Source organism: Gossypium raimondii, chromosome 7 (assembly GCF_025698545.1).
Source record: "Gossypium raimondii isolate GPD5lz chromosome 7, ASM2569854v1, whole genome shotgun sequence".
Classification (NCBI taxonomy): domain Eukaryota; kingdom Viridiplantae; phylum Streptophyta; class Magnoliopsida; order Malvales; family Malvaceae; genus Gossypium; species Gossypium raimondii.
Window position 1 is genome coordinate 49,217,774 of NC_068571.1, and position 27,037 is coordinate 49,244,810.

The 27,037-nt window shown below is 35.3% G+C and overlaps 2 protein-coding genes and 1 long non-coding RNA gene across 5 annotated transcripts; all 3 read left to right on the plus strand.

The window, feature by feature from the left end:
- The first annotated feature begins 9,097 nt into the window (after window positions 1-9,097).
- On the plus strand, window positions 9,098-19,326 carry LOC105781627 (translation initiation factor IF3-4, chloroplastic). The gene is made up of 9 exons (XM_012606171.2): window positions 9,098-9,471; window positions 9,561-9,600; window positions 9,718-9,777; window positions 11,031-11,083; window positions 11,792-11,841; window positions 12,096-12,129; window positions 18,124-18,196; window positions 18,320-18,412; window positions 19,013-19,326. Exons 1-9 carry the CDS (start codon window positions 9,221-9,223, stop codon window positions 19,157-19,159), a joined length of 801 nt encoding a protein of 266 aa, XP_012461625.1. The 5' UTR covers window positions 9,098-9,220; the 3' UTR covers window positions 19,160-19,326.
- On the plus strand, window positions 12,136-14,834 carry LOC128042419 (uncharacterized). The gene is made up of 2 exons (XR_008197793.1): window positions 12,136-14,256; window positions 14,570-14,834. It is a non-coding gene; the product is annotated as an uncharacterized LOC128042419 (long non-coding RNA).
- A 2,116-nt stretch (window positions 19,327-21,442) lies between the features above and the next one.
- On the plus strand, window positions 21,443-26,298 carry LOC105780427 (cellulose synthase A catalytic subunit 7 [UDP-forming]). 3 transcript variants are annotated; one of them, XM_012604870.2, is made up of 12 exons: window positions 21,443-21,607; window positions 21,695-22,090; window positions 22,185-22,287; window positions 22,739-22,859; window positions 22,952-23,218; window positions 23,352-23,697; window positions 23,797-24,060; window positions 24,147-24,359; window positions 24,484-24,697; window positions 24,791-24,987; window positions 25,102-25,455; window positions 25,549-26,298. In XM_012604870.2, the coding sequence occupies exons 1-12, from the start codon at window positions 21,533-21,535 to the stop codon at window positions 26,128-26,130; spliced, it is 3,132 nt and encodes a 1,043-aa protein (XP_012460324.1). In that variant the 5' UTR covers window positions 21,443-21,532; the 3' UTR covers window positions 26,131-26,298. The 3 variants fall into 3 exon arrangements, with proteins under 3 accessions (XP_012460324.1, XP_012460399.1, XP_012460248.1); XM_012604945.2 differs by having other exon boundaries at window positions 24,794-24,987; XM_012604794.2 differs by having other exon boundaries at window positions 24,484-24,987.
- Window positions 26,299-27,037: the final 739 nt, after the last annotated feature.

A 27,037-nucleotide genomic window follows, 5' to 3' on the forward strand; every position in this document is an offset into this window, starting at 1 on the left:
TTTCCTTAATTTCATTTTTGTTTTTTTGCCCCCAATTCATTATAATTTCAACCCAATTTTCCAAAAGGCCTGACTTTATATCTAAACATTAATAATTATTATATTTTGTGATGTTACTTAATGTGAATAAAATATAAATAAATGATAATTTATTTTTGAAAATGTAATCCTAATCATTGCATATTTATATCAAAATTTATTAATAAGAAAAGTGATTAATAATATTTTTATATTAAATTATAAACTGAAATAAATTCTTAAAAGCATTATTCTAGTAAAATTATTTTAAATACCATAATTATATATGTATAATAAAATTATAAATTAAAAATTATTAAAACTTATAAAATTAACTTCAATGATAATATGATAATATATTATATACTTCTTACCGAAATTGAAACCGATTATCTAACTTTAAATCGATATGCTAAATTAGCATATTACTAATGCATAAATAATATACAATCATCGTTACACATATACTATTAAAATGTTATATACTAGATATAATATTGTAGAAAGACTAATTTTCAAATGTACAAAAATGGTAATGACTTAGATCATATTTCAATCGATATAGTAATAAACAATAATATATAATGTACTACTATTATATATAGGGCAATGAAAAAGAGTAGAAGGATTACCTAGCACTAAAGGCAAATATATGAAACTCTTTGTAATAAGCCCAATTGTCTAGGCTTGCATACGAGCCCAATACAACAAAAGTTTAAGCAACAGCAGGCCCAATAACGGGCCCAATAGCCAATTTCAACCTTAGTCCAGCAAAACCATTTGCTGAAACCCTAAGAGCCTCCATACGCCCTAGCCGCCGCAGCCTCCACGCCTCCAGCAAGATGCTAGGTGCCGCACGTCTTGGAGCCAGTCTCTCCACGCGCGCCGTACACACCACAATACCTGCAAAAACGGACTCAAAGAGCCCGAAGGAGAAAAACAAGCAGAAAATAGCATTTAGATTTGATTATTTTTTTTTAATTTCGGGCTATAAAAGGCCATTTATATTATGTAAATAGGGGCGGGGGAAAAGAAAGAGGAAAATAGGGAGAAAAAAAAAAGATCGAAAGAGCAGATCCGAAAATTTTTTGGAATAAAAAGGTTTTTTCAGTGATTCATCTTTTATTTTTATTTTTTTAATTTATTTTTTCGCTTAGAACATAAAAGGAAGGGGAGGAAAACTTACCTAGTTGCCGGAGTCGTCGAATCGGCGCCACCTCCGTCGCAATCGGAGCCTTGGCGCAAGACTGGCGGCGGCGACGGCATGAAATAGTGAAACCCTAGCAGAGGGTTTCTCTGCTATTGAGAATTGAAAAGGGAGAAATGAATTTTGAAGAGAAATTTTTGGTTTTAAAACAACTACAAAACGGCGCCGTTTTACCCAAGCAGACCTGCGCGGTGACCCGACCCGGAGGGCAGGATCCGCGCGTTGGGCTTTAAAGGGTAAATTGCGCATTGAGTCCCTCCTGTTCGTGGCGCGTTGCAATTAAACCTGCTTTGTTTCTTTTTAAATTGAGCCGAAATTTTTATTTGTCTTTCAATTTAGTCCACTGCTGCGCAGCGTTTTTGGAGGGAGGGAATAATTTCCCTTTTGGTCCTTCACTCTTGCGCGCGCATTCAATCTGGTCCTATTTTCAGATTTACTTCGAATTCACCCATTTTTTTCCCTTTTTAGTTCAGTTTAATTTTTTTAAACTGTTTATTATTATTATTATTATTATTATTATTATTATTATTATTATTATTATTATTATTTTATAACATACATGCATTGTCTTATATAATACTTATACATACGCACGTTTTAGCACACTTGCATGGTTTTTAATATATAATATATATGTATATATACATATATTTATAGTATTCACATAATATTTTCTTATATAATATATATGCATGTTTTAGGTTACACGTCTACCTATACTTTATACATATATTTTTTCTTTTTTCATTTTTAAAACTTCTATATATACATATACTGTTATATTTTAATTTCAAACTTTTTACTTTTGTAAATATATACACATATACATATTTTTGGTATTTTATCCTTTTCCACGATTTTCAAATACATATGCATGCATTTTTTAGCTTTTTTATTGGTACATTCCATTCTATCTTTTATATGTATCCTTGTACATGTGTGTCAAATATATGCATGCACGTATTTGTGAATTTCTTGTATATCATACTTGTATATATATTTTGTAAGTACATACACATTTATAATTTAAATTAAAGTATTGATTTCATAATTGTACATCTACATTTTATCATACTTTTAAAGAAAATATATTTTTGATTTGTCAAAGCATTAAAATCATCATATTTTATAAATTTTCAAAATATTTGGCATTCATGATTCTCGAGAAAGATCGTGTCCTAACTTACTGGATCGCGATTATTTTTCGATGAATTTAGAAAACCAAGTATTTATTTTGCAATAAATTCTCAAATTTCAAATAAAAGTTTATTCTCGGGGATTTAAAATGTTGGGTCCTAACTTACTAGTCCTGATATTTTGACTTCTCGAAATAAGAATTTTCAGAAACAAAAGGCGATATTCGGGTATTTTGAAGATTTAAAAACATTGTGCCCTAACTCACTGGGTGTGGTGTTTTATTTCTTTGAAATAAGAATGTCTTATCGTTTTAATTCATTCACGAGTTAAATGTTCTCTTTTAAAATCTTTTCAAATTTTCGACACCAAGACATTACGAAATCAATTTGGTACCGATTTTGGGCGTTACGAGGGTGCTAACCCTTCCTCGTGCGTAACTGACTCCCGGACTCGTTTTCTCAAAATTCGTAGACCAAAATAATTTTTTAAGGTGGGCCGGTCACACCTTAATAAAGGATCGGTGGCGACTCCCATTTTTATTTTTAAAGTCGATAACTTATTTTTGTTTTCAAAAAAATGGTTTCAACAGCTTGGCGACTCCACTGGGGAATTTAGAGAGTCGAGCCATGAATTGGTTATGTTTTGTCTTCTTGTCGAACATCAAAAGTTTAAAAAAAAAACATGATTTCTCTTCGCATTCATTGATTTTTATCATGGGGTTTGCATGATTGGATCAAGTGGGTAACTTTGCATTTGCATTTTGCATTTTACCTTTAAGTGGAAGCGAGAAACTAGTCCTTCGTGAGGTTTTCACCTCCGTGCAGGGTAGTGGACAGCTTTCGAGATACATCCGTACCTATGTCTTCGTGAGATTTTCATCTCCGTGCAGCCATAGGGAAATGTGTCCCCCTGAACTGAACTCGGTCCATATGAGCCTATAATGAGTGATGATCGAGGAATCTGCTGGTTCGGGTACCCTTACTCTAGAAACTAAACCTCATATAGTGAGCTTTAAGAACTTGCCCTAGGTAGAGCTATACCAATCCTTAGAGGATTCCTGAATAAATGTTCTGGCTATTTCATGTTTGTATTGGATTATATCTTTTTGGTGGGATACTGACTTGGGTTTATTTTGTTTTGATTGCATGACATCATTATTGCATTGCATTTGCATCTTAGAAAAGAGATGTTGATTCGAGTTCGATTACTAAATAGAGAGCTTGTCATAAGAAAATGGGTTTCTTGATAAAGTGGATGACAATATGGTTGTCCGAATATGGTCCAAGAAAACGTGATAAGAGAATGGTGATGGAGGAATACATAACTTTACTTCGTGCCTCAAGGTCAAGCTGATTATTCAAGAGTTTCTGTCATTCCAACTACCTTAAAGAAGTTGAGGAGCATTACGGGGATGGGCAGACGTTGGATTATAACCAGGATCAAGTAAAAAAGAGGTAGAGGAGATACCCCTTTTGAAGAATTCGCAAGATTTATCTTAGCATCCAAATGAAGAAGGAGAAAATGTCCTCCCTTGGAGTATGAGGGCAAAGCTGAATATATATATCCGCTTTATGTAAAGAAATTTGTCTTCTAGAAAAGTTTTCTAAATGGAATTGAATCAGAATCAACGTCTCTTTTTGCATTCATCTCATGCATTTGCATTACATAGCATCATATGCATTAAAATCCATTGAAAGAGCCTAATTGAGTAAAATTATTTCAGTTAAATTGGAAAACCAACACCCTCACGGCACCCAAGCAAAGGCTAGAGAAATGGACCAAAGGTTGGAGAAATTAGAGCAAATGCAAGTGCGGATACAAGAACAATTGACCAAAATTCAGCAAGATATGAGAGATCAGCTATTAGAATTTCAAAGAGATATGATGAGCCAATTAACCCAGTTATTGGGTAAATGGTTAGAAAAAGGGAAAAGTCTAGCGGTTCACTTTGGGGATAATAATGAAGACCCTGCCTATCCCCCAAAATTTATCCCAATAAGTGTTCAGATCCAGCCAGATGCACACCCACGAGGGGCACTCTTTACTATCAGGCCTCAACAATATCAGACTGGTACATTGACACTGATGAATCACTCGACAGGCTTAGAAAGAGGCAATCTAACCAGTCCTGTTGCCCTTAATGACCCAGCAGAAACAAAGCAGGCAAGAGTAGAGCACCCAGATACTGTAAAAGCCCCAAGGAATAAGGGGAATAAGGTGGTGGATAATGCAAGTAGGTACAATAGGGGCTACTCAAAACCAACTACTGTGGGGCAGCCAAAGACAAAGACCACCAACCATCAGGCCCCTTTAAAGCAAGAACCTTGCATGAGAACAAATACAGGAAGGCTTCAGTTCACACCCATACCGATGTCGTATAGAGAGTTATATCAAGGCTTATTTGATGAACACGTTGTTTCCCCTTTTCATGTGAAGCCTCTACAACCTCCGTATCCCGAATGGTATGATGCGAACGCACAATGTGACTACCATGCGGGAATTACAGGACATTCAATAGAGAATTGCACTGCCTTCAAGAAGCTGGTTGAGAGACTCATCAACATGGGTGTTGTCAAGTTTGGTGACTCATCGAGTGCAGAAAATTCACTACCCAATCACATTGATATTGGGATGAATACGACATATGAAGAAGAGTTGGAAAGCGTTCATATCAATGCCGTATACGAAGAAACAACTGAAGAAGGGACCTTGTCAGATATTCGCCCTTGTAAACCTGAGAGGGTTCTAAATAATGGGACTGCAGAGGAAACCCCTGAAATATTTAGAGTCTATTAGAGTAATGTTCAGAACACACTTGTTGCTTTTAGCCTAGAAGCAATAAGAATGTCTTTGTGAAATAGGTTGACGTCTGAATATTATTATTTTAATGAATACATTATTGCAATCATCTTTGAGCAAGTGTTCTTTCAGTCTTTACGTTTTCTTCATTCTATTGGATTTCTCCTGCCAAATCATTCATTCGTTCATTCATATTATTCATACATTCTTTTTTATATTTTTTGGTACCCACTATGGGTCCCCAAATATCAATGACATGAATGACACTGCTACAGATTTAGAATCTCCTTTTGAGTGAGACATGTGTTTAGAAGGATCTCACAACTTTGAAGATGACATGGATCGTAGCTTATTTCTGGACTTATTAAGGATGGTAGAGCAGGAAGAAAATTTTACCTCATGAGGAGACAATAGAAACTGTGACCTTGAGGGAACATGCATGACCGAAAAAGCAATACGTTGTTGGGTTACTTCAAGCATTCAAAGATGCCTTCGCATGGTGATACCAGGATGTACCCGGTTTAAGCGCCGTCATTGCAATCTGAACAACAGCACGATATCAGAAATTTACAGTATGTTCAAGGTGAATATCATGAATGGTGCAATGAAAACTCTACCGGGGCAATGCCACTCTTTCCAGTTTATCACGTTTTTTCATTGAAGTTGAAATTTTTTCTCTTCAAGTTTTGGCTGAGTTGAAGTAGGATGAAGATCCAATCCCGATACGACTAGTTAAACCTAGTTGAAGAAAAAGGCTAGAAACTATTCATTAAGGTCAGATATACCAAGAAATGAATGATGAGAGCCTATAGCAAAAGGTTTGTCCCAGAGAATTCCACGATGGCGACCTAATGCTGAAGAAGCTCCTCACTCTACAAAAAAATATAACGGATGCCAAATTGGGAAGAACCTTATGTTATAGAGAAGGTCTTTTCCAAAGGAGCTTTAATTTTGAGTAAGATGGATGATAAACCTGCAAAGTCCTGTAAACTCAGATTCAGTCAGGAAATACTTTGCTTAAAGAAGGAGAGGACCAATGTAAAAACCTGCAAAGGGCAGTTTGAGTCCCAAAAAAGAAAAAAAAGAAAAAAGAAGTGATGAAAATGAAAATGAAAAAGTAAAAATGGAGAGGCTAAGGTGAAAACTCGCAAAGGGCGCCTTAGACCAAAGGGGATTTGAGTTGAAATATACATATACTGTTATATTTTAATTTCAAACTTTTTTACTTTTGTAAATATATACACATATACATATTTTTGGTATTTTATCCTTTTCCACGATTTTCAAATACATATGCATGCATTTTTTTAGCTTTTTTTATTGGTACATTCCATTCTATCTTTTTATATGTATCCTTGTACATGTGTGTCAAATATATGCATGTACGTATTTGTGAATTTCTTGTATATCATACTTGTATATATATTTTGTAAGTACATACACATTTATAATTTAAATTAAAGTATTGATTTCATAATTGTACATCTACATTTTATCATACTTTTAAAGAAAATATATTTTGATTTGTAAAAGCATTAAAATCATCATATTTTATAAATTTTCAAAATATTTGGCATTCATGATTCTCGAGAAAGATCGTGTCCTAACTTCTTTGGATCGCGATTATTTTTCGATGAATTTAGAAAACCAAGTATTTATTTTGCAATAAATTCTCAAATTTCAAATAAAAGTTTATTCTCGGGGATTTAAAATGTTGGGTCCTAACTTACTAGTCCCGATATTTTGACTTCTAAATAAGAATTTTCGAAACAAAAGGCGATATTCGGTATTTTGAAGATTTAAAACATTGTGCCCTAACTCACTGGGTGTGGTGTTTTATTTCTTTGAAATAAGAATGTCTTATCGTTTTAATTCATTCACGAGTTAAATGTTCTCTTTTAAAATCTTTTCAAAATTTCGACACCAAGACATTACAGAATCAATTTGGTACCGATTTTGGGCGTTACGAGGGTGCTAACCCTTCCTCGTGCGTAACTGACTCCCGGACTCGTTTTCTCAAAATTCGTAGACCAAAATAATTTTTTAAGGTGGGCCGGTCACACCTTAATAAAGGATCGGTGGCGGCTCCCATTTTTATTTTTAAAGTCGATAACTTATTTTTGTTTTCAAAAAAATGTTTCAACACTCTTTGTGATAGAATTCTACTTTAGTGAAAGATTTAATAGACCACTAAGTCAATTGATTTTGGAGTCACTGACCATGTATGTGTTTCTTCACAATGGTTTAAGGAAATAAAATATGTTAGATATAAGAACCCCTAGTTGCGGACTAGAGATGGGACAAGTGTAACGGTCGAAGTAGTAAGAGATGTACATATTTATTTTGATAATTTTAAGAATATTATTTTAAAAGACGTTTTCTATGTGCCAGTCTCCAATAGAAATTTAATTTTAATTGCATGTTTATTTAAATACGACTTGCTCGTGACTTTTAATAATAGTAATGGAATTTTTTGAATTATACTCTTATTAGTAATGGATGGTGGCAAATAATCTCTATTTTATCAAACCAAATATATACACATTGCTTAAAATTGAAATAACAAATAAGAAACTCAAGACTTCTCACTCTAATGATGCGTACTTTTGACATTTGAGACTTGGTCATATTAATTAAGAAAACCTTAAGTTTGTTTAAGGAAGTTGATTTTCCACGATGTTCATATTGCTTGGAAAGTAAGATGGTCAAACAATCTTTTAATGCAAAAGGGACAAGGGTTGTTTAACCCTTAAAACTTTTGCAAATTTATTTATGTAGTCCCATGAATGTTAGTACTTGAGGTTATTACGATTACTACATAACTTTTATAAATGATTATTCCAGATATAGATATGTATATCTAATGGACTGCAAGAGTGAAAGTATTGATAAATTTCAAGAGTTTCGTGCGGTAAGGGAGAAACAATTAGTCTTACCCATAAAGATACTTCAATCGGTTCGAGGTGGAGAATACTTACCAGATGAGTTCTTAGGTTACCTCGTAGAGAAAAGAATATTATCCTAATTAACCGCATCGAAAACTCCACAACAGAATAGTGTGGTAGAGAGAAAGAACGAAACCTTGTTAGACATGGTTCAATTAATGTTAAGTTATTCGCAGTTGTCGATATACTTTTGGGAATATGCTTTACAAACGATTTGCTAAATTTTGAATGATGTACCAACTAAGAACACACCTAAGAATACATAAAAATTGTGGCATGACAGAATACCAAGCCTAAATTATTTTTGGATTTGAGGATGCCCAATCCACGTATTATCATTTAGTGAGAATTGAAATTTTAAAATTTAAAATATACAAAATTTAAAATGGCCAAAGTATATGGATTAAATATACAGCTTTTATAAAGTACATGGATTAACAACAAAATTTGACCTAAAGAAAATAAAATTTTTGTATGAAAAGAAAATAGGTTTTAAATATTCTCTATCTCATTAAAAATTTTATAATATTAGAGTGTATTTGAGTGAAGGATTTATTTGTTAAAGGATTTTGAAATCTCAAAATAATTGTACTTGTTTGATAACCCAAAAGGGAATTTTAAAATTTTAAAAATTCCAACAGAGATTTTGAGAAGTTCAAATTCTTTATATTTAATATATGGGGTCACACAGTAAAATAAAAGATAATAACTTTAAAATTAATTTTTATTTACTTCTAATATATTTTTTATATTATTAATATTTTTACAAATCTAAACATATTACATGTTTTAATAAAATTACTTTCCTTTATAATTATTTTTTCTTAAAAATTATTTATCCGAAGGAAATAAAGCATTTTAAAGTTGCTTATCCTCGGGAAGTTTAGCCGCATAAAATATCCACAGAAATTGGGAAAACAGAGCAATTTGCAAAAGGGGTTGGACATTTTGACGGCCCAAAGTTCCTAAAAGGTCCAAAAGTATCATATTCACAGGCACAAGCACGCAAGCAATCACGGCTCACGCGAATTCATAATTTGGTATTTCAGTTTACGAGTTGAGGATAAGCAAGCATATTCCAGTTGTTGTGTGTGCGCACAGTAGAACCAAAGCCATGGCTGGGATTACCACCAGCTTCCCTTTCAAGACCATCCCAACTCGACCCACCAAGACCATACCTTTACTTCTCTCTTCCCTCCAATCCAAGCTCTTTGGTATCCATGTCCGCAACCCTAACAGTTTCTCCTCTCCTCTTCACTGCTCTGCTACTATAAATGCCCGTTACGGTGCTGATTCTCGGTTCTCGCCTCCCGGTCGTTCTAAGAAGAATGATGAAGACCAGGCACTTGATTTATCTGCCATCAGGTTTGTCCTTGTGTTATTTGATTTAACTGCAACTTTGGGATAGCTTCGTTTCTTCATTTATGTTTGTTTGTGTTTTTCTATGGTTTTAGGTCGGATTCTGTCAGACTTATTGATGAGGAGCAAAGTATGGTTAGTTGAATTTTCCTTCATCTCTTTTTTCACTTTTAAATGCTAAGAAGGCATTTTGTGCATTACATTGAAATTCTTTTATCAGTTGAAAATTTGATTAAATTTCTTAATCTGTAGATTGGGATAGTCTCTAAAAGCCAGGCTATTCAAATGGCTGAAGATGCAGGCCTCGATTTGGTATGTTTTTCTCGGTTTCTGTTAATATTCTCTTCTTTCTTGACTCTTGACTCTGAGTTTTTGACTTAGTGATTTGCCTTACCATGTCAATGACAAGAACTTATCCATTTCTACAAACTGGAGAATTTGTAATTTTTTTGCTTGTGAGGGACACTTAGCTTTTCCATTTGTTTTTATAAATATTTAGTTGTGTTGGTAGCAGGATATTTTCAGTAGAGTTGCGAATTTTTCTTGATAAAAGTTGAATGTGTGTTAATTTGTAACAATTTCAAAAACATTATTTTCTTCATGCATAAACACATCATGTTTCTATTACTTTTGGATGGAAAAAGCATGGACTAAAGGTAATAACCAAATGGAGCCTTTGGCATTTCCATGTTCTACAATTGGTTTTATTACATGTTTATATTATATGACATTACAGAGAGAATGTATGTAAACCACTAACTTGCTTACTGGGGTTGGGAAGCTTTACAATTGTAATTTAACTTCCATGCTTTAGGTATCAGCGTTATTCTAGTTCTTCTTTTGTGGTTACATGAACGTTGAGTGAAGTGCTTGTTTAAAACCTTGTGTCTGCTTGCTAGAAGTGGAAGAGCGAAAGTTTAATAAATGGTTAGAAGACAGAACAACGATATCATAGTTGCTTACATTTGTTGCATGCTAGAATAGGCATATACAAGCAACTTGCTTGAGAAGGTATCAGTGTCATTGTAGTTTGGGTTTTTTCAGTTCAGGATATTGGATTCGTTTATTCATATTTGCCAATTTTTCTTCTGCTGCATAAGTCTCTAGATGCTAGCTTATATCCTTAAACTTCATGGTAGGACATTTTAGTCGGGTTGTTTTATTTCTCTTGAGAAAACTGGATGTCAAAATGGTGAGTAGAAAGAGAATAATATGAAAAGATCAACCACATGTTCAAGCTAGTGATTGATGCTATGCTGGTCTTTGGCAAAGGTGCTATGAACCTACAATCTGCTCTGTTATAAGTAGATACGTTAGGATAAAAAAAAAAGATTGTGTAGGGAAATTCAAGTTGGTATTTCGTTATACTCGTATCTGTTCGTTGTCTCAGTTTTTTGCTTTGGGTTCTTTTTATTCTTTATTTTATTTTTTTAAGTGATTAGAATTAAGTAGCCTATGCCAAGTACATTGAAACTTATAATTTTTCTCTTAGAAATCGAAGTTTCTTTGAACTTCTTGTGTGTGTAATGGTGATACTGAAAATTGTTTTAATACCACTTTTGCAGGTGATATTATCCCCTGATGCAGATCCTCCCGTTGTCAGAATAATGGATTATAAGTACGATATGTTTTATGCTAACTTGAGAGAAAAAGTATTTGTATATTGTTATTCATACATTTATGGAAAATTTCTTCTGCCAGTTTAGAAGAAATAGTTCTGAAATAAAAACGGCTGCCAAATGGTGATCTTTTTTGATAGTTAAGCTGGGGAAAAAGATATAAGTTTGGAGTATCCCTTTTAAATGAGACAGAAGTAACTCTATGTACCCTCTCAATGTAATGTAAATAAAAGGTGTGGGAAAAAAGTTGAGTCTACCTTGTCTCTTCATCTACCCTACTGAAGAAACTGAAATCCCATCTAACATTTTCAAAAATTGATATCTTAATGATGTTGTTTATCAATTAGTCATGTCCCCCAGGAGCAAAGCTAGAAATTGTGTTAGGAGACCAAGATAAAATCATAAATTGTCATTGGTTACGGGGTGGGGGGAGGCATAGCCAAAAAATGATCGTGTTAAAGACCCAAATTCAATTATTAATTTTTGAGAGGGGCCAAAATGCAATTTCTCCAGTTTAACCAAGGGGCAGTCAAGGCCCTTGCCTGCCCCCCTTTGGATCCACCTTGATGTCCATGTTATTGAAGACAGCACTATTAGACTCATATTAAAAAAAGAAGCTTAATTAATAGTCTTAGTCTTACATATCTTTTCCTTCTGAAATTTCATTTTGAAGTGTATTAATATACTTGCTTTTACCTTTTCCTCAGTAAGTATAGATATGAACAGCAAAAGAAGAAGAAAGTACAGCAGAAGAAAAGTGCGTGTTAATGTCCTCTTTGCTAGAGTTTATTTTTATTTTTATTTTTATTGGGGAATGCTAAACTCATATACCATCTGGCTGGTGGCAAAGTAGCTCTGTTCTAATTTAATATCTTTATGATATGATTCTGTGGACCCAACCAGATTGACTGTGGATTTAGCACTCCCTTGTGCATTTCTCTTTGATTCATGATTGAAACTTTCTTTTCTTTTGTTGCTTGATGCTGAATAAACTGCTATTTTAACTGTCAGCTAATCGCATGGATTTGAAGGAACTGAAAATGGGGTAAGTATTTTGCATTATAGCTTTATGTAGTTATTTGTCTTTAATCTCCCCACTTTTTGGCTTTTATAAAATTACAGTGTCTTTTTGGTTTTGTTAATGTTCAATTATCATCTATAATTACAAAATAAGTTTCTCTTCGTGAATTTATTTCATAAGCATACTTCATAGATATTTGCTTGCTGTTAAAATTTTCTGTCAGTTTTCTGGTGACTGTAGTCTGTCCCCATATATTCTTTGTGCGGGTATCTAATTTTTGTTTTAAACACCCATGACTTCATAAATGAACTATAATCCTACCGTTTAATATCTTGATTTTTGTTAGTTTATAAGTTTGAGATGTTTTATCATTTTAACATTAATATGCATTTTATTTATTTGTGAAAAAACAGTTGTCTCTCTTGGGAAAGAAAGATGACAGACCCTGATACCTTCTGTTTTTTTACATGATGTTTCAAGAAGCATATGCACAATCCACTCTTGCGCATAAACCCCATACGAGGCTTGCAATTTAACCTATTTTGAGCTGTTTTCTGGAGCCTGCCTTTCCTATGTTGAATTTGCATATAAAGGAAAAGCCTGATATTAATAGGGTTTAGGCTTGTGGCTTGATAAAAAAGTGTCATTTCTATTATCATTTATTAACACTGGAGGTAGAAAACTCTGGTAATTTACCATGGTAGTGTCATATGAATGGTACTATCTCAGTGAAGTACTCGTGCTTGATATTGAATCCAACTTTGCCCAGTCTCTTTCTTGATATATGAGTTCTGTAGAAAGGAGCCGAATTAGTTTCTATATGTTATGAACTTACTCATAGGCTGTAATCTGGTAGATTAGGATTTATTATTTAGTTTCTTAAGAAATAGGATCAGTCATTAACTGATTCCTAATTAGTTGCTTTCCTAGTTTGTTAAGATTCCTGAGTTTGTAGGATTGTCCTATTATTTTTCCTAGAATAATGGATTGGAATGCCGGTCATCCTAATATAAGTATTAGGCTGTATTTCCTTGATAATCAAGAAGAATTTTCCTTCACCAAAATTCTCATGGCGTCAGAGCTAGGCTCTAAACCCTAATACGACATGGATGCACAAACCACCTCCTCCTCAGAAGTCAATTCCAGACCCGAGCAAAATCCCTCAGCTAAAAACTATGAAAACTCCTCAGCCAATATCATTGAAAACTCTCCTCTTCCTATCACTAGTCACAAACTCAATGGCCACAATTTTCTTCAGTGGTCACAATCCGTCCTTATGTTTATTTTTGGCAGAGGCAAGGATGATTATCTCACTGATGCTCCTATTCCGGCGACAATGGATCGCAAGTATCGCATGTGGAAGATTGAAAATCACATGGTCATGTCATGGCTAATAATCTCCATAACCATGGAAATTGGAGAAAATTTCTTTCTCTACAAAGCAACCAAGGAAATCTGGGATAGGGCAAGAGAAACTTACTCTAGTTCCGAAAAATACCTCTAAACTTTTTGAAATTGAAACTTGACTTCATGATCTACAACGAGGGGAGATAACTATCACTCAATATTTCAACACAATAACCTGGTACTAGCAGCACCTTGATATGTTTGAAATATACCCTTGGAAGTGTCCAGATGATGCAACTTTACACAAAAAGATTATTGATCAAAAGAGAACATTCAAATTTCTCCTTGGTCTTAATAAGGATTTGGATGAAGGGGTAGAATCTTGGGTAGCAGGCCTCTGCCTTCCATCCGAGAGACATTTGTTGAAGTTAGAAGAGAAGAAAGTAGGAAGAAACCGATGATGACAGAAAATATGAGTTCCCCAGTTGCTGAAGGCTCAGTCTTGTACACACATATCTGAGGATAACAAGCAAAGAAAAGGAAGGCCATGGTGTGACCATTGTAAGAAACCTGGTCTCTTCAGAGAAACTTGCTGGAAATTACATGGGAAGCCTGTTGACTGGAGGCCTAACCGAACACGCTAGGATCGGGACAATCGTGCAAATGTTGCCAACACTTCTGACAACACCAACACTAGCACTGAAATCAATCCATTCACCAGGGAGCAAATTGAGGTGCTGTAGAAATTACTCGGACATATATCACCCACTACCGAACAACATACTAACATGCTAGTACATCAAGGTACATTTTCCTTTGCCCATATTGCAGCAACCAGAAAATTAAGACCATGGATAGTTGATGCTGGAGCTTCAGGCCTCATGACCGGAGACATTAATGTCTTTCACAAGTTCAGTCCATAATCAAGCCCCTCTACAGTACGAATTGTAGATGGATCACTCTCAAAAGTGGCAGTAATTGGATCAATCAAATTGACAAAGGACCTCTCATCTGTCCTTTATGTTCCATAATTAGACGCAATCTGATTTCTATTAGTAAACTCACCCGTGACTTGAACTGTGTGACTAAATTTTATCCAAATCTTCGTGAATTTCAGGCAGCAGATTCGGGGAAGGTGATTGGCAGTGCTGAAATTTGTGGTCTCTACTTGCTCAAAAGGAACTCTCTTCTACATGGACAATTTCATTCAAGTTGTGGTTCTGAGTCTGTTTCTAACTCTTTCTCTAATTCTGTTTCTGTTTCAAATGAGAATCAAGTCATGTTATGGCAATTCCGCCTTGGTCATCCAAATTTTTTGTACCTTGAAAAATTGCTTCCCCATTTGTTCTTCAATAAAAATTCCAAGTTTTTTCATAGTGAAATATGTCGACTTGCAAAACACATGACATGTTTATCCTAGCATTCAATATAAGCCATCACATCCATTCTCTATAATTCATAGGGACATTTGGGGACCCTCACGAGTGAAAAATATTAATGGGGATCGTTGGTTCGTATCTTTCATGGACGATCATACTAGAACCACCAGGACATTCCTTATGAAGGAAAAATCCAAAACTGGGGAAATCTTCAAGTCTTTTTATTCTATGATTCACACCCAGTTCAAAAGTAAAATTCAGATTCTTAAGACCGATAATAGCAGGGAGTATTTTACATCAGCCTTGGGTTTCTATTTCATGACACAAGGAATTATTCATGTGAGTTCTTGTGTTGACACCCCTCAGCAAAATGGGATAGCCGAGAGAAAAAAATAGACACTTACTTGAGGTAGCTAGATCACTAATGTTTACTAATCATGTACCTAAACACTTTTGGGGTGAAATCATCCTTACTGCCACCAATCTCATCAATAGAATGATTAGTCGAGTGCTACAATTCCAGAGACCTCATGAAGTCCTCCTACAAGCCTTCCTTCATGCTAAATCTTTTTCTTCTAATCTTCCACTTAGAGTCTGTGGCTGTTCAACATTTGTTCACATATACCAACAACATCGAACCAAATTCGATCCCAAATCAGTAAAATGCATTTTCCTAGGATATTCTTCTAATAAAAAAGGGTACAAGTGTTCCTCACATGTTACTCGAAAGATGTACAATTCCAGGGATGTCACTTTTTTTGAACACCAATCCTATTTTTCCAAATCTGCAATTCAGAGGGGAGAACTCAAGGGAATTTTAGCTTCAGGACATTCTTCAAGAGACTCAATCCGTGTATATTTCACCCCAAAGTGTCAATCCGACATCCTTACCCTGTTCCAAGTTCTCAAATATCTCCTAAAAATCCGAATCTCAGTTTCACATCAGGTCCAAATGACACACCATTCGAGTCTCAGTTGCATGAGTCCACTCAACCTCAACTTGGTACCAATCATCGGAACTTTTGTGTCTATTCTAGGAGGGGATGACCTATTGAAAATCTAGAGAATGCCACTCAAATCAGAGATTGTCAAGAACTTGAACCGGAGCCTCCTGCTTCAGAATTTTACACTGGTATGGATTCTTCAACTCGTGAGCCACTTGTTCCTTTTTTTGATGATTCTGATTTGCCTATTGCTCAAAGAAAGAATGTCCAAACATGTACAGACCACCCTATTGAGAAATATGTGGCATATGGGAAATTGTTGCCATCATATAAAGCATATATTTCAGCTGTTGATAGTATACAAATCCAAAATTCCATTCAAAAAGCTTTGAAAAATCCAACATGGAAGAAGGCTATTGAGGAAGAAATCAGGGCTCTAGATAGCAATGAAACTTGGACTCTTTCAGAGTTACCTCAAGGGGAGAAGCCAGTGGGTTGCAAGTGAATATTTACAGTTAAGTATAAAGCAGATGGAAGTATTGAGAGGTTTAAAGTCAGGCTGGTGGCAAAGGGCTTTACTTAGTCATATGGAATCGATTATCAGGAAAATTTGCACCTTTTGCCAAGTTAAACATGGTTCGAGTACTATTGTCACTAGCAGTAAATAAAGACTGGCCTTTGCATCAGCTAGACATCAAAAATGTCTTTTTGAATGGAGATCTTGAAGAAGACATTTACATGGAAATACCTCCAGGTCTAGAAAACTCCTCAAACAGCCATCAAGTGTGCAAGCTGAAGAAGTCATTTTGTATGGGCTAAAACAATCACCTTGTGCCTAGTTTGACAGGTTTGCCAAAACACTAGTCACAAGTGGATGCAATCAATGCCAGACAGATCATTCCTTATTTGTGAAATCCTCATCAAAAGGTAGAATTGCTATTCTCATTGTCTATGTTGACAAAATCATTCTAACTAGAGATGACTCAGAGGAAATTATCAAACTCAAAAGATTACTTGCTACTGAGTTTGAAATTAAAGATCTTGGTGCTCTCAGATATTTCCTAGGCATGGAGATTGCTTGATCTAAGGCAGGGATTGTTATATCCCAAAGAAAGTACATATTAGATTTGCTAATTGAGACGGACATGCTTGGGTGTAAACTTACAAAGATGCCTATGAACCCCAACCTAAAGTTTAAGGAAAAATGAGGAGAGTGTACCAGTGGATAAAGGACAGTATCAAAGATTAGTGGGCAAGTTGATCTATCTCTCACACACGAGGCCAAACATTGCATTCTTAGTAAGTTTTGTTAGCTAGCACATGAATGATTCGCCTGCGGAACATTTAGAGGCTGTGAATTGGATTCCAAGATACCTAAAGATGACACCAGGCCACAGTTTACTCTTCAAAAAGAGTGAAATCCGTGAGACAGAGGTATACACTGACGCTAGTTGGGCTAGAGAATCGATTGAAAGAAGATCCACAAGTGGTTACTGCTCCTTTGTTTGGGGCAATCTTGTTACATGGAGAAGCAAAAAGTAGTCAGTGGTGTCAAGAAGTAGTGCAGAGTCAGAATATCGTGCTCTTGCTTTGGGCATTTGCGAAGGAATGTGGATTCAGAGATTTCTAAGATTTTAAGGACCAGATAAAAATACATAGTGACAGTTAATTTGCAATAAGCATTGCTAAAAATCCAGTACACCATGACAGGACCAAGCATGTAGAAATTGATAGGCATTTCATTTTAGAGAAGGTCAACGATGGAATAGTCCAACTGAGCTACATCCCTACTCAACTGCAGCTTGCTGACATTCTCGCCAAAGCTCTTCCAAGAATCAGCTTCGATGAATTCAACTCTAAGCTGAGATTGTATAATATATACACCCCAGCTTGAGGGGGAGTGTAGAAAGGAGCCGAATTAGTTTGTATATATTAGGAAATTGCTCATAGGCTGTAATCTGGTAGATTAGGATTTATTATTTAGTTTCCTAAGAAATAGGATTAGTCATTAACTGATTCCTAGTGCTTTCCTAGTTTGTTAAGATTCCTAACTTTGTGGGATTGTCCTATTATTTTTCCTATAATAATGGACTGAAATGCCATCATCCTAATATAAGTATTAGGCTGTATTTCCTTGATTAAAAGAAAAATTTTCCTTCACCAAAATTCTCAAGTTCCTTTGTTCAATCAAATGTATCTTCTTGATCAACAGTTGGGGTAAAAATTTGCAAGAGTAACTCGTATCACCTTAGCTTCTATCAAGAACTTTATTTTAAAGCTATAATGAATAACCATTTTTGAGCACTTTCTAGTTTTTTGGCTGAATTGCTTTTGTTTCTTTTGAACAGTTATAACATTGATCAACATGATTATTCTGTTCGTTTGAAAGCTGCAAGGAAGTTTCTGAATGATGGTGATAAGGTGGGGGGTTTTTTTTTCTTGGGGGGGGGGGGGGGTTATAATAGTTATGCTTGAAGTGAAATAATAGCCCTTATTTTGTTTTGGAGTTCAATAGCAGTGAAATGTTTGGATCTATGCTTTCAGGTTAAGGTCATAGTGAACTTGAAAGGTCGAGAAAACGAATTTAGAAATATGGCTATGGAACTCATCAGGCGTTTTCAGAATGATGTTGGGGAGGTAATTCATTAAGTATTTCTTTTTCCTCCTTTCATCAATATCAAATATGCTATGTTCAAGGTGGAAAGAGTTACTAAAATCATATAAAGTTCTCAAATTTCCAACGGTGCCATATTGTAAATTGCTTTTAGATGAAATCATGAATTAAGCAGTATGCGTAGATGACAAATTTAACTTCTTTTCAAGTTGAAATGAGAGTTGTTTTAAGCATTTCCAGGAACGAGGTGACATTAACTAGTATTGTGATTTAACCAAGGTAATTTCTTTCAAGTAGTATTATGATTTCAAGTCTTTTTCTTTTCTAATCACAAGCATTTTATTTTCTTTTTAAAAAATGTAATCAAGTAGTTCCACAATAGAAAATCATAATTAAATGTTCTTTGCCAGATTGGATAGTATGTGTTGGCGAATGAAACGGAAAAATGATCTCTGAACAGAATAATTAGCAACTCACCTGCTTATGGTGTTTGAGTCTTAACTTCCAATGGTGTTCGTTCCCTTCATCCATTTTATGCTGTTCAATGCATTTGTTTGGGTTTCACTTCCATTACCTGAAAGCTGCTCTTAACTTTACATCCTAAACTCTGTCCTGATCTGCAGCTTGCAACTGAGGAAAGCAAGAACTTCAAAGACAGGAATATATTCATAGTTTTGGTTCCAAATAAGGCTGTTGTACAAAAAGCTCAACAAGATCCCGGAAAGAAAAAAGATAAACCGACCAAAAATGAAGTCTCAGCTGGTGTCTGAATATGGAATTTGGTGGCATAACAATCGGGCAGGGAGATTAAGTTCTTCTACCATGGGGTGGCCACGTCCTTGAAAGTCTTTGTATAATGTATAGTATATTAGTCTGTCACAATTTGTATTGAATATTGGTTCTATTTAATAACAGAAGTAACCTTTTCTTTATCAAATACTCGCAACATTTATAGGACCAGATTTGAATTTTCCTTTTGCCTTCCTCTTTGTTCCATGCATGTGATTTGGTTGATATATGGAGCAATCCCGAAGGTTAGTTCTATTAGGCGGTCCTTGGGACCCGATGTATTGCTCATCTCTGGTGTATGGTAGAGGACTACATGTCGAAGCAGACACATCTTGTTTAATAGTAATCAGATGTGAGAGGTAAAATTGAGATCTCTCAAGAAGAAAAAAAAGGAATCTGGTGCAATGTTGCATTGGTGTTAAAATCTGATGTGCACCGTATGAGGGGGTTTAGTGTTGCTTTTAAAGTTTTCAGAAAGTAGGCTGTCTAGAAGATGGAGAGATTTCAACAAATCCACCTAATGATTTGAACTTTAGCTTTGGTTTTAAGTTCTTCCATACCAAGCATACTTTCTCTCTTCATTTTTTTTTTGTCACCATTTTCAACCACCAAATAAAGCAATGGGGTTATGCTTTTGGTTGTATTGTTTCGCTATCCCATTTTTTTTCTTGTATTTTAATCCTCTTTCCACCTGCAGGAAATGCAACTGCCTGCTGGACGTGGCAGCACGTCTGCTAACGGCTTCTCTTCATGACGGATAAGACTAAGCATACTAATACTCTATGATACCTAAATTCGATATAATGCTGGTATAATGTATTGAATACGGGATATTTAGTTTATTTTCTTTTAAATTTACGACCTCTTTAAGTTGGCATTGGATAAAAGTTTTAGTAATTCAAACCCAAATTCCAATTATTTTTGTAGAATCAAATAAAATTTTACATTATCTACCTTAATGCTAATTAAATACGTTTCGTGTCAAAGACAATATTGGACAACAAATATTTTCCTTCATGATCCAAGCAGGCACATTCTTGTGTTTGACTTCGTTATCTTGAAATACATCTTATTGGACAATTTATAAATTTATTCAAACAAAGCAATTAAATAGTACTATATATCATGAATCTCTATCCCTGGCTACTTTAACATAAAACCAAAATTTTGTGCTATTGGGAAATTTGTTTCAAAGGTCACTAGAATTTTGATAAGGTCTAACTATCAATTTCATCCCTCTATGAAAATTAAGAATATAGTTCCTCTGTTTAATTTGTACTATATTAAAATTAAAATGTTAGTCTAATTCTTGATAAATATATGAACTTGAAGGGTTAATTTTGTCAGTTTATTGCATATACACTGTTTAGCTATTGATTTTTACTAATTTGTATATATAAAATAATACAAAACTATCGAATTTTAGGTTAGCGATTTAATTTAAGGTTCAATAGTGTTACATAATTGGACTATCTTATGAGTTATAAAATTCAAAATTAGACCATTTTAACCATTATAATTTATTATGTTAGGGTGAAAAAATTCCATCATAATAAATTTAATGAAAAGAAAAATTATACAAGTTTTAGTATTAAATATATTTTCTGTGATTAAAAAATATTTTCTTTTATAAATATGTTTATATAACATACATATTAATAAATACAGTTTTATTATTTTAATTTTAAATATGACATATTTCATTTAAAATTCATGCTTGGTTGGTCTAGAGAGAATATGAGATTTATTTATTTGAAAAATATTTTAGTGACGTGACATTATTTGTTCACCGTATATATACCTTGGTACATCTATTGTCTTCGATTGATTAATTTTGAGGTTGAAAATTTTAAGGTTATAAGTTGAAATGTATAATTATTGTGTGTAAGTTTGATGGAGATGTGTTGTATTTTAATTTGTTAGTTAGAATATGGTTAATTATTTGTGAGATTGTAAGTGAAGGAAGGAAAAAGAAAAACATCCATAAGGTTGAAGAAAGCCATGGGGAAATTGAATACACAAAAGAAGCATGGTTGGTTATGGAAGTAAAGTTAAGAAAAAAGGAAAAAGAGGGGAAAACAAGAAGATGAAAAGAAAAGAGATAGAGAGAGGAAGGTCGTTGAAGGTTGAAAACTTGTATAAGCCGGCAGTGAGGGGGCAATGGTAGGTGGAAAAAGAAAAACAGACGAAAGCTTAACTTCAAGGTAATGGCGACACTGCAACCATCGACACCATCCCTAATGTGGACACTTACGTAAGCGAGTCACAGTGTTGAGCTCCCAAATCTCATATTTCTTGTCATTCATAAAGCAGTACTCCATTGTTTGAGTCCTCCTAGCTAATTCACTTCCCCAATGGAAGCCAGTGCTGGACTTGTCGCCGGCTCTCACAACCGCAATGAACTTGTTGTCATCCATGGCCATGAAGAGGTAAATAATACATAGAAAGATGAAGAGAAGAAGAAATAGTTTCTTGTTTTTACTTGAGTGACAAATGTGTTTTGTGTGTGCCTACAGCCTAAGCCTTTGAAGAATCTGGATGGTCAAGTTTGTGAGATTTGTGGTGATGAGATCGGGGTGACAGTAGATGGAGATCTATTTGTGGCCTGCAATGAGTGTGGTTTTCCCGTTTGTAGGCCTTGCTACGAGTACGAAAGGAGGGAAGGCACTCAACAGTGTCCTCAGTGTAAAACTAGATACAAGCGTCTCAAAGGAAGTCCTAGAGTGGAAGGGGATGAAGATGAAGAGGATGTGGATGATATCGAACACGAATTTAACATCGATGATGAACAGAACAAGCATAGGAATGTGGTGGAATCCATTCTTCATGGGAAGATGAGCTACGGAAGAGGCCCTGAAGATGATGAAACTCCTCAAATTCCTCCTGTTATAACTGGTGTCCGATCTAGACCGGTCGGAAACACTTCTTTCCTTGCCTTTTAACATTCACTGCTTTATGTGAAAATCCTTCCATGATAATATCTTTCCTTCCTTTCTCTTGTTGCAGGTGAGTGGGGAATTCCCAATAGCAGGTGCTCTTGCTTATGGCGAGCATATGCCAAATGCTTCTCTTCATAAACGAGTGCACCCATATCCCATGTCTGAAACTGGTATGCATGTTGTATTCATGTAGCACATTGGACTAAAACGTACTTGTGGATTAATTCTAATAATAAAGATTATTGAAAAGTATTATTATTAAATATTTTATTAAAATATTTGTTAATAATAAAGATTATTAACAATTTTAAAATATATATAAATATTATTTTTATTTAATAAAATAATTTTATAAAATATTCAACAGAATGTGAGTGTCTCAAAAATGTAACTTTTGTAAAATTTTATACTTTACTAAATATATATGACGATGTAAAGTAACTTTCCCAACAATAAAATTCCCATGATTCAGGTTGAATCGCATTTCATTTCAATTATAATGATTTGGGTGGGCTTGAAATCTAACTTTTCCACAAGCCTATATAAGTTTTTTGCATCCAAATAGTGCGACTTCTGTAATGGCTCACTATTTGTTTGGCACTGGACAAAACTTGCAAACAGAAGGAGCTGAAAGATGGGATGATAAGAAAGAGGGAGGATGGAAAGAGAGGATGGATGATTGGAAAATGCAGCAAGGGAATCTCGGTCCCGAAGCTGATGATGCGTATGACGACATGTCCATGTAAGTAGTGCTCGGCATGGGAGAATTTTGTTATTGCCTGAACCAGTTTGTTTAACCAGTACGAGTGATTTCTACGTAAACTTTCTTTCTAGGCTTGATGAAGCTAGGCAACCACTGTCAAGGAAGGTGCCAATAGCATCTAGCAAGATCAACCCTTACCGTATGGTGATCGTGGCTCGTTTACTTATCCTGGCTTTCTTCCTCCGCTATCGAATTTTGAACCCGGTGCACGATGCTATTGGACTGTGGCTAACTTCTGTGATATGTGAAATCTGGTTTGCCTTTTCGTGGATCCTTGATCAGTTCCCTAAGTGGTTCCCTATAGACCGTGAGACATATCTCGATCGTCTTTCCCTGAGGTATACAAATTTTGCAGATATTCTTGTGAAAAATCTCATGAGTGGAATCAGTTTATTGTGACTGCAATCATCAGTTGATCTACAGTTTAAGTTTCTTTTGTCCCATAACCAAAACTCACAATGGTTGGTGCAGGTATGAGAGGGAAGGTGAGCCCAACATGCTTGCTCCAGTGGATATCTTTGTCAGTACAGTGGATCCCATGAAGGAACCCCCTCTAGTTACAGCTAATACAGTTTTATCGATCTTAGCCATGGACTATCCAGTGGATAAGATCTCTTGCTACATTTCGGATGATGGTGCTTCGATGCTCACCTTCGAGTCATTGTCAGAAACAGCTGAGTTCGCTAGGAAATGGGTGCCATTCTGTAAGAAATTTGCCATAGAGCCCCGAGCACCTGAGATGTACTTCACTTTAAAGGTTGATTATCTCAAGGACAAAGTCCAACCCACATTTGTTAAGGAGCGACGAGCTATGAAGGTTTGTATATATGAAATCCTGGATTCAAAATTCTTGGTTTAAGCTGCAGTGAGAGCTAATTTTATGTTAAAGTTGAAAATTTTCTTTGGTTCTTAACAGAGAGAATATGAAGAGTTCAAGGTGAGGATAAATGCACTTGTAGCAAAAGCCCAGAAGGTTCCTCCAGAGGGGTGGATCATGCAAGATGGGACACCATGGCCAGGAAACAATACAAAGGATCACCCTGGTATGATTCAAGTATTTCTTGGTCAAAGTGGAGGCCATGATACCGAAGGAAATGAGCTTCCTCGCCTTGTTTATGTATCTCGAGAGAAAAGACCTGGTTTCTTGCATCACAAGAAAGCGGGTGCCATGAATGCCCTTGTAAATATCTAATCAAAGCACCATATAACTTATGTTTCATTCAAGTTCCCTTCATAATTATGCTAAATCTATGAAAAAATTTTCAGGTTCGTGTCTCTGGGGTGCTTACAAATGCTCCTTTCATGTTGAACTTGGATTGTGACCATTATATAAACAACAGCAAGGCTGCAAGAGAAGCAATGTGTTTCTTGATGGATCCTCAAATTGGAAGAAAGGTTTGCTATGTTCAATTTCCTCAAAGATTCGATGGTATTGATAGGCATGATCGATATGCCAATAGAAACACAGTTTTCTTTGATGTAAGTGCGATTCCCAACCCTTTGAGTTGTCCCAGTGGGGATTTGTGCTTGTTTTTTACGCTTAGATTATACAGTGAGACAGTAAATGATTCAAAAATTTTCTTCTTTTCGTTGGCTTCTGCAGATTAACATGAAAGGTCTAGATGGTATTCAAGGGCCTGTATATGTCGGCACGGGGTGTGTTTTCAGAAGGCAAGCTCTCTATGGCTATGAACCCCCCAAGGGCCCTAAGCGCCCAAAGATGGTAAGTTGTGGTTGCTGCCCTTGTTTTGGACGCCGCAAGAAGGACAAGAAGTATCCCAAGAATGGTGGAAATGAAAACGGGCCAAGCCTAGAAGGTGGTTCAGATTCCGTGTTTTCCCTTGTTTTTTCACCTACATATTGTTTCTTCAACCCACTTACCCTAAATTTCATATATACTTGTGGAGCAGCAGTGGAGGATGATAAGGAGTTACTGATGTCCCAGATGAACTTTGAAAAGAAATTCGGACAGTCAGCCATTTTTGTAACTTCAACCCTGATGGACCAAGGTGGTGTGCCTCCTTCCTCGAGCCCTGCAGCACTTCTTAAAGAAGCCATTCATGTAATCAGTTGTGGTTATGAAGACAAAACTGAATGGGGTAGCGAGGTACATCCAACAAACTTGAAATTTCATTTCCTAATTTGGCTAGAGCTGGCCTTTTTTTTTTTCCAAGTTTAAACATCAACAGTCTAAACCTTTTTGTGCTTTCTATATGAGCAGCTTGGTTGGATTTATGGCTCAATCACTGAGGATATCCTAACAGGTTTCAAGATGCATTGCCGTGGATGGAGGTCAATATATTGCATGCCAAAGTTGCCTGCATTTAAAGGTTCAGCTCCCATCAATCTCTCGGATCGTCTCAACCAAGTCCTTCGATGGGCGCTTGGTTCAGTCGAGATTTTCTTTAGTCGTCACTGCCCTGCCTGGTATGGCCTCAAGGGAGCAAAGTTAAGGTGGCTTGAGCGATTTGCATATGTCAACACCACCATTTATCCTTTCACATCCTTACCATTGCTTGCCTATTGTACCCTCCCAGCAATCTGTTTGCTTACAGATAAATTCATCATGCCACCAGTAAGTAAACTGGGTTCAACTCTAACTGAAGATTAAAATTAAATAGCATTGTTTAGTAATGTGTAACATGTTGTGAATTGTCTTGTATGGCAGATAAGCACGTTTGCAAGTCTCTTCTTCATTGCCTTGTTTCTTTCAATATTTGCAACTGGTATTCTTGAGCTAAGGTGGAGTGGAGTGAGCATTGAGGAATGGTGGAGAAATGAGCAATTTTGGGTCATAGGTGGTATTTCAGCACATCTATTTGCTGTGGTTCAAGGTCTGCTGAAGGTTCTAGCAGGGATCGACACTAATTTCACAGTGACATCAAAGACAACAGATGATGAAGAGTTTGGAGAATTGTACACCTTCAAATGGACAACTCTCCTCATTCCTCCAACAACAGTGTTAATAATTAACCTAGTTGGAGTTGTAGCAGGCATCTCAGATGCCATAAACAATGGATACCAATCTTGGGGACCACTTTTTGGAAAGCTCTTCTTCTCATTCTGGGTCATTGTCCATCTCTATCCATTCCTTAAAGGTCTAATGGGGAGGCAAAACAGGACGCCCACCATTGTTGTTATATGGTCAGTTCTGCTGGCTTCAATCTTCTCCTTGCTTTGGGTCAGAATTGACCCATTTGTGTTGAAAACAAAGGGTCCAGACACCACACAATGTGGCATCAACTGCTGAACCCCCTCTCCCAAAAGAAAAGTGTTCCCATTCCTTCTTTGATGCGTGGTTGTCTAGATTATACATGTAAATTCTTGCTCTTATGAAGTATTTTGTTTGGATGTTGTATGAACAAGCAAAATGGAGATGCACATGAAAGAATAAAACTAGAGTGAAAATTTTTGTGTAGTTTATGTATGGATTGTACCAAGTTTTGTCATTGAATGATAATCATGAATGTACTGTAAAATAATGGAGCAGATCTTAATCAGTAGGTCAGAGTCATTTTACCAAATATCAATATTCTTGGCTTGAAAGAATAGTAGCCAAGTCTTGAGACAAATGAGCAAATTTGACCCAAAAAAAAAGTGTTAATCTATGGTGTTTCTATCAAGAAGTAAGGTTTTAGTTTGAGTGAATGAAGAGAAATTTAAAATTTAAAATTTAAAAGGGAATATATGAAAAATTTCCGAATTGCGTTTCAGCTTTTTTCTATTGTCACAGTCACTCCCTCTTTAAAAGTTTTTTACCCTCACTTTGACACAAATTTTGGACAATGAGGTTAATGATATTACTTTGATAAAGAAAAAAAAGAAAGTTAAAAAAATATAAAAAAAATTAAATTGCTCAGAATAAAAAATATAATGACTAATTGTATAATTTAACCTAAAATTTTTATTTGAAATAATAATTTAACGTGACTGTTACGCTGTTAACGATAATTAACGGCTCAATGACTAAAATGTTGCAACATAATAAGTGATAACGTAAGTGGCTAAATTGTAATTTGAAACAAATAAAATGTTAACCCTTAAAATTGTCAAGTTAAATACTATTTTAAATTAATGTTAAAACATTAACATTTCATCAAATTTAAAAATTATTAATAAAAATAAGTTTAAAGGGTAATTAGTTAAACTTTATTAGA